Source organism: Dipodomys spectabilis, unplaced genomic scaffold, assembly GCF_019054845.1.
Source record: "Dipodomys spectabilis isolate Male_0828 unplaced genomic scaffold, ASM1905484v1 ptg000106l, whole genome shotgun sequence".
Lineage (NCBI taxonomy): Eukaryota > Metazoa > Chordata > Mammalia > Rodentia > Heteromyidae > Dipodomys > Dipodomys spectabilis.
Window position 1 is genome coordinate 45159 of NW_024870783.1, and position 10627 is coordinate 55785.

At 44.3% G+C, this 10627-nt stretch overlaps 1 gene segment (V, D, J or C); it reads left to right on the forward strand.

The window, feature by feature from the left end:
* The first annotated feature begins 6385 nt into the window (after positions 1-6385).
* On the forward strand, positions 6386-6916 carry LOC122114136. The segment is given in 2 exon segments: positions 6386-6455; positions 6577-6916. Coding segments are annotated over 2 exon segments (378 nt in total).
* The last annotated feature ends 3711 nt before the right edge of the window (positions 6917-10627 follow it).

Below are 10627 nucleotides of genomic sequence, written 5' to 3' on the forward strand. Positions count from 1 at the left end.
TTAAGGACACTGCCCACACCCTGAATTCAAGCCTGAAGACTGGCACAAACAAGCAAACAGACAGAAACAAAAGAAAACTAGCTGTGTTTAGAGGATGAATATTAAGGTTGAGAGATGCTCTTTACTTCTCTATAAGCCCCTATTAAAAACATATCTAGTTAATCCACATGTTACATACACATATGTGTATATACACACATGAATATGCACATATATACATGCACATGCATGTGCATAAACACACACAGTCCATTTGCATTGCTATAACAAAGTAAGTGACTTTCAATAGTTTGATGCATAGACTTATTCATTCAGAGAATGATAATCAGTTTTTTCTTAGTTGACATACGTGAAAAAAATGCCACAAACCTTACAAACTATACTAAAAAGAATAATATCTTTATGAAAACATAAAAATATTTACTCAAATTTGACACCTTCATCATCATTTTTTGTCCTTTACAGAGATCATGGCACTGAATTCAACATTCAAAGCCAAAGTAATTTTACTCTTATCTCTTGTAATGGCATTAAAGCATCATATATAGCTATAGGAACAGTGGGAAGGGGTGGGGCAGCCAGAGGACTATATAAGGCAGGCAGCTGGCAGTCCGAGTCACTCTAGACTTCTCCCAGGAAGTGCCACGTGCCTTGCAGTGACCAACCACATACGATTGCTCAGAGCACAGTGAGTGACCAATGGCATCCAGGAACCCAGATGAGTGGCCCAGGCACCTATATAAACGTGGACATGGTTGGCAAAACGATGGAGGTGGCCAGGTGGGTGTGTGGAGCTGTGAGGCAGATTCAGGAGCACCTGGCTTCCAGCACAGATGCCGAGGAGCTCCTCAAATCCTTTTATCTGCTCCCAATCATGCCCAACACGGCAGAAATCCTTGCCACCACGGGTGTCAGAAGGTTAGTGAAGAGTTTTAGGAAACACCCACAGGTGGCTGGTTTGGCCAAGGAACTGGACAAACAGTAGAAGACCTTGGCCATGCTGAGCCACAAATCAGAGACTCTGAGCCAAGTCCCTGACCAGGATGGAGGTCTAGAGCCCAGGATGTATGATCTTGGGCAGGGGGAAGTCAGACGGAGGTGAAGGATGGTGAGAGGGAGCAGGAAGACCTGTTGAAGGTGTCAAATGTGGAACTGTCCTCTCAGAGCAGGGCGAGTGAACCCCTGTATCGAGGAGTCCAGGCGTGTGGTTCCCGCGTCTCTGTAGACGTGGCCAGCGGTGGCATGGGGACGCAGACAGCCGAGTGGGTGGGGGGAGCCCTGCGGCTGCTCCAAGAGCACCTGGCTTCCAGCACACATTCGGACGAGCTCCACAAATCCTTGAGTTTGCTCTCAGTCTTGCCCATCACGGCCGAAATCCTTAGCACCACGGGTGTCAGAGAGATAGTGAAGGGTTTTAGGAAGCACCTGCTGGTGGGCAGTATGGCAAAAGAGCTGGACACAGGCTGGGAGACCTTGGCTCTCCTGGGCTGCAACCCAGGGCTTCTTTCGGCGATTCTACACCAGGTCTCTCAACAGGATGGCACTCAAGAACCCAGGAAGGAGGCTCTTGTGCTGTTAGAGTCAGAGTGGGTGCAAGAGGACAAGTTGAAAGAGTCAAGTGTAGTTTGGGGCTCCGGGGGAAAAGCCATGGTGCCTAGGAAGGGCGGCCTCAGCTCTGGGCCAGAGACCCCATGGCCTGGGAAGCTAGTGAGCTCCAGGGACCTGGCAAGCAGACTGCCAGCCCTTGACCCAGTAGCAGGTGGGAGAAGTGTTCCCAAGTGCCCCCAGCATCCTCTGGGGGCAGCATCAGTCCTCATCACTGGTCCATGGACAGCTACAGATGCCCTCAGGACCATGGGCCCACAGGTACCGGGGGCATGCCTGGCATCGGCTGCCCTCCCAAACCGTAGGTCCGGGACTCACCAAGGTGCCCACAAGAGGGTCTCTTGGGAACCCCAGGGACAGGGCCGAGCCACACAAAAAGAGGGGTGCTGATCCTCTGTGGAGGAGAAAGGAGGATTAGGCCCTCTAAGGTCAGACCTCTGGCAACCCAGAGAAGCTGTGTGGGTGCAATCACCAGAGCGAATCCCAGCAACAGCATGAATTCCGGGCACCTCCAGAGTCTTTCGAGAATGCCCTCAACCAGACCCAGCTGCTGCCTAGGAGACAGAGGACCAGGGTCAGGATTCGTGCTCCTGCCTCAGCTCCAGGAGGTCTGAAAGGGAATGGCTCCCACGGCCCCAGTAGACCCTCAGATTCGGTGCATAGCTCAGTCTTGAGGGTGAGCATGGGACAACTGGCCCCAGCCCCAGCCAACTATACAGCTAGTGTCACTAATTCCACACAAGAAGCCAATGGTGCTGCTCAGCACTGAAACCCCCAATTTCCCTGAGTCACAGATAACCTTGGGTGGGCTGCCTGACCTGCAGTGGATGTCCTTATTCCCTCCACCCAGGCTCGGAGCCTCTGTGCCCTGGGAAGTGGGAGAAGGAGAAGGAAAGGGGGAGGGGAAGGGGCAGCCTTGCCTTTGTCAGAATGTCCCTGAAGATGCCTCTGTACTGCGGACCAAAGCGCGGCTCCCTCGCTCCCTTGTGCACCCAGGTATTTCAGGGCCTCCCACAACACAGTGCTCCAGCCAGTCCCAGGCTGCCCTGCATTCTCCTTGCACTGGTTTCCAGGACTTTTACCCGTTCTCTGAACCAGCATCAAGGAAACACTCACCCCATTCCCGTGGTGCACAGGGTCTGCAAGCAGTGAGTACCAGGGTCTAGCCTGCCCAGTCCAAGAAGAGCTGAGACCAATGGGTCCAGAAGCATCTACACCCACCTCCAGAAAAGCTTCCTGGCCCTGGTGCAAGCTTCTTGGCCAGACTGTAAGGCCAGCCATATCCCGAGGAGGCAAGGTCATACCCAAACTGGCTCACACTGTGAGTGTGCACATCGCCAACACCTGGCAAGTGCTGCAGACAGTGCTGGCCAGCCAGGAGCTGGAGGTGTAGGAGGAGGAAGGTGTGCTGGTAGTGTTGCTAGTGCTCGTGGGGTTGGAGGAGAGAGTGGTCTGGGAAGCAGGATGTTTCATCCACAAGCTCAGACAATAGCCTGTGCTCCTTTTGGTACCACCATGGCTGCCCCCAGGCCTATGGGCAACACCAGAAAGGCCGCTGATATAAGAAATTCCCGGCTCATGGTCAAGACCATTCTTGAGTACAACCAAGGCAATGGCAAGTTCCCCTGGTTATGAGCTCAGGAAGCCTGGAATAACGGGGAAATATCCAAAGGACACTTCCCACTGGCTTTCCCATGCCTCTGCCAGGGCAACAGTTTCATAATATGTCCAGTCTTACCTTACCCCGGGAACCTAGAACCTCATGGCTACTCCTCCCTCTTTAACTCTTGTCCTTGTACAACTTGAAGGAAGATGTCCTAAGGAACAGGTATCTCTCAGTGAATTGGGTTTAGAAGACATATAAATTAATAAGTGTTAATACTCTTGAGGAGGGAGGTGTTTTTTCCCATTCATAGGGAACAGCTGTGTGAAGATGCACCATGTGCCCACACACAGACCCACATAGTGCACATATTATGCAGATTATTTGTGGATAGGGGAAAGCAGTCAAGCATCGTCAAGATCAGTGAAATAATTTTATACCAATATATGAAAAAATAAGTGCAATACTGTGGGGGGATTTCAAATCACAGGGAACATCTGTATAGAGCAAAGAATAGACACAAACATGTACACAACAAACACACACAATCAGTGTGTTTGTGTGTCTCAGGCTCAAATAAAGCACAGACTACTCAGTGGGCCTCTGGACAGGGAAAAGTAATCACATGTTTTCCAAAGAGAGGAAAAGCTGGAGGACCTCTTACTCAAGATTTCTATCCTAGGTGCTCAGGAGCTTGGGATCAGAAGACCATGATTCCAAAAAGACCAGATAGGAAAGTACAGGAGCCTGTCATCTCCACTGAACTACTCTTCCCCAAAGACATCCCACCCTCAAAATCATTGCTGGAAGTGGAGCTTTGGCTCAAGTGGTAGAACACTATCCTTGAGGAAGGAAACCTCAACCAGGTCAAACCAGGCCCTGAGTCAAGGCCCAGGACCAGAGCCAAACAAATAAATAGTGACAATTAAAAATTTATGAAAAATCGTGTAAATTAAAAAAGGTTTAAATATTTTTAAGAATATCCAGGTGAAAGATGATTCATGGAAAATCTGAGAGACACAGGTGGTGTCCCTCAACCTGGGCTCCAACTGGTGAGGCAGCTGGAGAGGCCCACTGGAGCCAAGAGGTTCATAGCCAGGCTGCCGGAGAAACCAACACTTCATGTCCTAGAATGCATTGTGTGTGAGGGCTCAGAGGCAGAGGGAAGAGGAGGAGGGAGCAGTAGAACACCATCTTTACCAGCACAGATGGCTTGGACTGTCTTTTTTTGCCAGTCTTGTACTTGAACTCAGGGCCTGGATGCTATCCCTGGCCCTCTCTGTGCTCAAGGTTAGTGCTCTACCACTTGAGTCACAGCATCACTTCTGGCTTTTTCTGTGTATGTGGTACTGAGGAATTGGACCGAGGGCTTCATGCATACTAGGCAAGCACTCTACCACATAGCCACATTCCCAGCCTAGGACTGACTATCTTACTTCACAATTAGTCGGGTGATACTTTCTCCATCCTCATATCCACTCTTCTTCCACCTGCAACTGAAAGCTATTCCTCTAATTGTTCTTCTCTCAAACCCATGTCAGAGGAATGAAAATCAAGAGACGTCTGCACCAGGAGTGCATGTTTACAATGAGCCAGGTCCAGCATCAAAGCTCTACTCATTATGTGGAGGGGGGAGAAGAATAAAGAATTTATTTCTATACTCTGCTTTGCTCCAATAGTGTGTGAAATAGTTCAGTGAGCAGGGTTGCTATAGGAACCTGTCATGTAGGGCCTGGTACAGATGGACTCTGACTTTGGCAATGCCTGGTCTGTGAGCTACTGGCCTTTGGGGAGTGGTGTTATCTTTGTGCACCTGCAGCAACTGCTTGGACTCACACTAAGATGGTGGATTCATTGTCAAGCAAATGTCCTGTACATCTGGCACTAGGGTGCACAGCTTCCTCACTTGCTGGATTCCAGGTGGGAGCCTTCCTCATCATACTCTGGATTTATCACCTGTGGCATTTTGTTTGTCTGGCTTTGCAGCTCCAGTGTCCCACTTCACACTTCACTACGCTACATGTCATCCTTTCAGAGCTTGTTTATATCATAAACTCTAAATTAAATCACTGAAAACTTCTTTTTTTTTTTTTTTTTTGAATCCGGTTGTGGGGCCTGAACTCTGGGCCTGGGCGCTGTCCTTCAGCTCTTCAGCTCAAGGCTAGCACTCTACCACTTGAGCCACAGCACCCGGCTTTTTTCTTTTTGCTTATGTGGTGCCTCAGGAATGCAAGGCAAGCGCTCTACCACTGAGCCAACTTCCCAGCCCCCACTGAAAACTTCTTTCATTACAAATTCCATTAAATGGAAGGTACTGTAGGAGTTTACAGTTTTAAGAGGCAGAATAAATTAAAGTTTAGTTGAGTGTTGGTTTAGAGAATAGCTCAGGTTCTGAGGAGGAATAACTTGGATTAACAATAAGGCATGAATGTCATCAAGACTTGCAGTTCAGAAATGTACAATGTAATAAGGCTATGCCTGTAACCAGTTCCTTTCAGTATACAGAGAGCCAATGTCTGATATTAAGTCTACTGGATGATGGTGGTAGGAAAGTACATTCAGAACCAGAGGACAGCAACCTGGAGTTGATAGCAAAACCCAAAGGTTAGCCTGTACATTGCACACGATAGCACAATACTGCACATACTTTAATTTCATACTTTTCATTGTCTTTCATTAAGTCTTAATTAATACTTGTCTATCATCTATTTATTTAACTGTCAATCTCTCTATCAATCTACATACCCATGTAGCTTGAGTAATTGAGTAATTGTGTCCATGATTAACAAACAGGTTCAAGGAAACCAGACTTAGAAAATCTGATCTAAATCATTAATTCTACATTTTGGAACCGTTTTTGCTTGAAAAATTGACTTAGAAAAAATGCAATTATGAAAAGCGTGTCATGACCCATGTGTAAATTAAAGTTCATTGTATTTAACCAGAGAGGCATTCTGTCCCCTTAACCTCAGAGAGAAACATATTCTCTTCAGGCACATCAGTGCTACCCTGGTGTGTTTTTTTTGTATCTGGGACATCATGTCTGGGCTGATATACTGGGCTGGTGCAGCTGTGCTGGCCCCTTCCAACCCCTACTGATTTGCATGTGCCCAGAGCACAGCCCACTGCCCTGAGCAGTTCTTGAAAGCTGCTCATACCCTGAGCAGGAGTCAGTCCTTGCCAGCACACAGCATGGACATGAAGGCCTCTGCTCAGTTCCTGGGGCTCCTGCTGCTCTGGATTACAGGTAAGGAAAGACTACGCTGAGGATCTCCTCAGTCTGCTGTAGTCAGTGATGCCTGGCTGTTTATGAAGCTTTCTGAAAACACGCTTGATTCTTTGTATACTTATTACTTTTCCAATGGCAGGTACCAAATGTGACATCCAGATGACCCAGTCTCCATCCACTTTGTCTGCATCTCCTGGAGACAGAGTCACCATCACTTGCCGGGCCAGTCAGGGCATTAACAGTTGGTTAAACTGGTACCAGCAGAAACCAGGGGGAGCTCCAAAGCTCCTGATCTATGGTGCAAACATTTTACAATCTGGGATCCCCTCCAGATTTAGTGGCAGTGGATCTGGTACAGAGTACACTCTCACCATCAGTAGCCTGCAGCCTGAAGACATTGCCACTTATTACTGTCAACAGAATTATAATAACCCACCCACAGTGATACAAGCCATAACATAAACCTCCAAGAAGCAGAAGTGTGAGCCTGGGCTGCCTCATCTGCTTTCCTCATTCTTCCTCTTGTAAGAGCTGTTCTAGAATCATAGGAAATGAGTCCTGCCCAGGATATCCTGGACCAGCGAGCTTCTATGTCTCAATCTTTGGAGTAAGTGTAATTATAGATGTGTGATACTGGCACTGGGCTGAATGTTGAAATATTACAATGACATTCCAGACTATAAACACTGAAATAATCTGCGTTTATTCAAGTTTCTTTTAATCTTGAATAGATATTCACAATGTGCATGGAGACACTTCAAAGTTATTTCAAAAGTTTTATTTTGAGATTTTTAAATACTTTATACATAAATTTCATCAGCAAGTATAGACAGTTTGCCACTTCCTTTTTCTGTTTCAGGTCTTTTGTGCTTTTTTTCCAATTAGTTTTAGCTTTTCTTATTGCATTTGGAGAACCTCAGTAAAATTTTAGGTACAGAAAGTAATAGTGAACATTTCATACTTGCATAAAACTTGAGTGGTAAAATGCTAAATAACTGTATCAATGAGTACAAAGTTTGTTGCAGGGTTTTCCTATTTATTAAAACAGGTATTTTCCATTACTCCTGGACTGCTGATATGTCATGGATAGCTGTTGACTCCATTAGAAATATTTTTTCTTAAATGGAGACAGCCTATAGTTTTTCTCTTTAACTCAACCAGAATGATGAAGTGCAGAGATCAGTTATCTAATTTTAAAAGAGATTTCTACTTGTGGAATATATTCAACATACATTGCCTAAGAAAATAAGGAAAATGAGAGAGAGAGAGAGAGAGAGAGAGAGAGAGAGAGAGAGAGAGAGAGAGAGAGAGAGAGAGAGAGGGAGAGAGGGAGAGAAAGAAAGAGAGAAAGAGAGAGAGAGAGAAGCAAAGTAGGAGATGGAGATGAATGGAAGGAGAGAAAGGGAGGGGTGAAAGGAGGATAAATTTAGTTTATTTCTATTTTCTAAATCCCAGTTCCACTTATCAATCAAGCTGAAATTATCAAGAGAAACACTGAATACAAACAACACTGTTGGCACAGCCATTCTGTGCTCTCCCCTGCAAGGTACACTGAAGGTGAGATGTTTCTTGAGCTTAGTCCGTCTGTCCTCCAGACCAGTTCCCACCAAGAATCACAGCAGTGTTCCTAGCTCACTGAATCTTCTCTGTTTTAATCTCAAGAATCTAGGAATCTTTCAGGTGGACCTGTTGCAACAATGAGAAGTACAAAATGTCATGTCAAAACCAGCTTTACAATGTCGGTGGTGGGGGAGGGGGGGTATGATTGGGTGGGGGGGAGGGGGGAGGCTGGGAAGGGAGGTGAAGGGTAAACAAAGGAGGCTACAATGCTTGGTAAGAAATGTATGCATTATCCTGCCCATGTAATTTTAACCCCTCTGTACAGTATGTTCTCAAATAAAATAAAATAAAATTAAAAAAAAAAAGAATCTAGGAATCTTTGACAGTCACTGAAGTTTTTTATTTATAAAAATAAAAATGAACAAAAATCAAGATAAAGCAGATCTTCATTAATTTAGAAGCCCTCTGATTCTCAGATTGACAATTGAACATATGCATGCAACTTATGCATCATATTTATGTATATATACCTATTGCATAAGATACAGTACATAAGAATTAAATATAAATTATATAAAATATATTATGTGTTATTTTTATATATGATGTATTATTAGATATTAGTCTATGATTTTTCTGATTTTCCCTATTTTATTGTTTTCACGATTTTGTAAAGGTGATACATAGAGAGATTACAGTTACAAAAGTAAGGTAATGAGTAGGTTTCTTTTTGAATAGTGTTGCCCTCTCCCTCATTCTCTCCAGTGTCTACCTTGCCAACTACTCCCCCAGCCCAAGTTGTACAGTTCATTTCCAATATATTGTCTAACAAGTATTATTGTCACATTGTTTTGTTATTATATGTTGTGTCATTTATGTATCCTCTTAAGACTTACCAAATTTTTTAACCAATGTATAGGAAACTCTTCCATTTTACAAAATATTGTCCTATGGATTATAACTTTACCTGGAAATATATCCAACTAATCATAAAGAATAACTTGGGGGAAAAACTCACTCTGAAAGAGTTTCTATGGTGGGTATTGAAGTTTCCACTACTAAATATCATGAGTTAAGTATTAGGGAAAAGGTATACACAAAGGTGAATTAAGAGCAAGTAAAAATGACAAAAATAGGGCATCTCTCTTTTATAGGCAATGTTCTAACTGTGGATGTAGGAGGAAATAGATTGAGGAGGTGGAGATGTGGTGAGATGAAAGACTTCAGGGGTTTGTTGCCATTGAAGAAAATACTTAGGATTATGAGATATATGATACTGTGAGTAAAAATAGCCAAGGAAAAAATTGGTCCATGGATGGAAGAAGGTAAAATCCCAGAGAAAGATACAGCAAAGTGTTCAACACTACTGTAACAATTACACAAATGAGGATGCTGAAGCAGATAAGTAAGGAACTTAGCAGCTGCCACACTCCATAAAGCACGGAATGGCGGGGCCACCAGGGCACATTGTTTGACCTCAGGCTCACAGGATAGCAGCTGGATTGTGTCTATGGATGTGCATTTTACCCTGAGTCTGCAGAGACATACATGGAATAGAGTGGCACAGATGAAAATGCTTTCTTGAGACACATCTTGCAGATGGAAAAGGAGAGTTTAATTTTTTATTGAGGAATTAGAAGACAGACAGGGAGGACATTCAGAGCCAGAGAACTTAAGCCAAAGTAAAGAGCTGATCACACTGTCCTTCAAGACATGCATGGTTGAAGACCAGCCATCCAATAAGCACACTTGAAGGAGCAGGAAAAACCCAAGGTGGGTTCTAGGTAGACCTGAATTTCAGACTGCTAAGTAGCAGAGAGCCTGAGATCACTGTGATCTTTTGCTCATCACAATTGCTGCATAGTGGGCAACTGTTTGGTTGGCTATATAGTTTTAGTGTCTCTATTTCTTAGGGTTCTCTACAGTAACTTTTGGATAAGATTTTCACCTTGGTTCCTGGAATTTTCTTCAGAGTTTTTCTAATGTTAGGTTCAGGAAAACTCACTGCCAATAACTTTGGGTGAGGCACATGTAGGTGTATGCTTTAAATATTGCACATGTCAAGTACACGTCATGACCACTACCATGAGATGACAAGAACACAAATAAGAAAAATATGAGAAGTCCAGGCCTGGTGATGCATGCCTTGTACTTTCAGATATAAAGGACAAAGAGGTAGAAATATCTCAGTCCAGGGCAGCTGAAGAATTTTCTGTACATTCCAGATGATAGCAGAACAATGAATTAAAGCAAAAGCAGCAGTTGGAAGGGTGGCTTAGTGGATAGAGTGCTGGCCTAGCAATCTGAAGTCCCTGAGTTCTAACTGTAGTACACACAAAAAGAACTGTGAGATAAAGAGAATAAAAACTGTAATGATACACAAGAAAGATTCTATGCAAATACCATCAGGATAATTTACAGTAAAATGTTGACATATCAATTTGAAATATCAAATCATTGGATGCAAGTTACCAAACTATAGACTAAGCATGTGTCTCCATGTTTTGCAGTCTAACAGAACCAAAAGCACATCTCCCATGCTGGACACAGATCATTCTGAAACCAGATTTTTAACATTTTAAAATGCAGACTCCTGTATCATGTCTGACTCCTCACTCCCAAATGCCAAA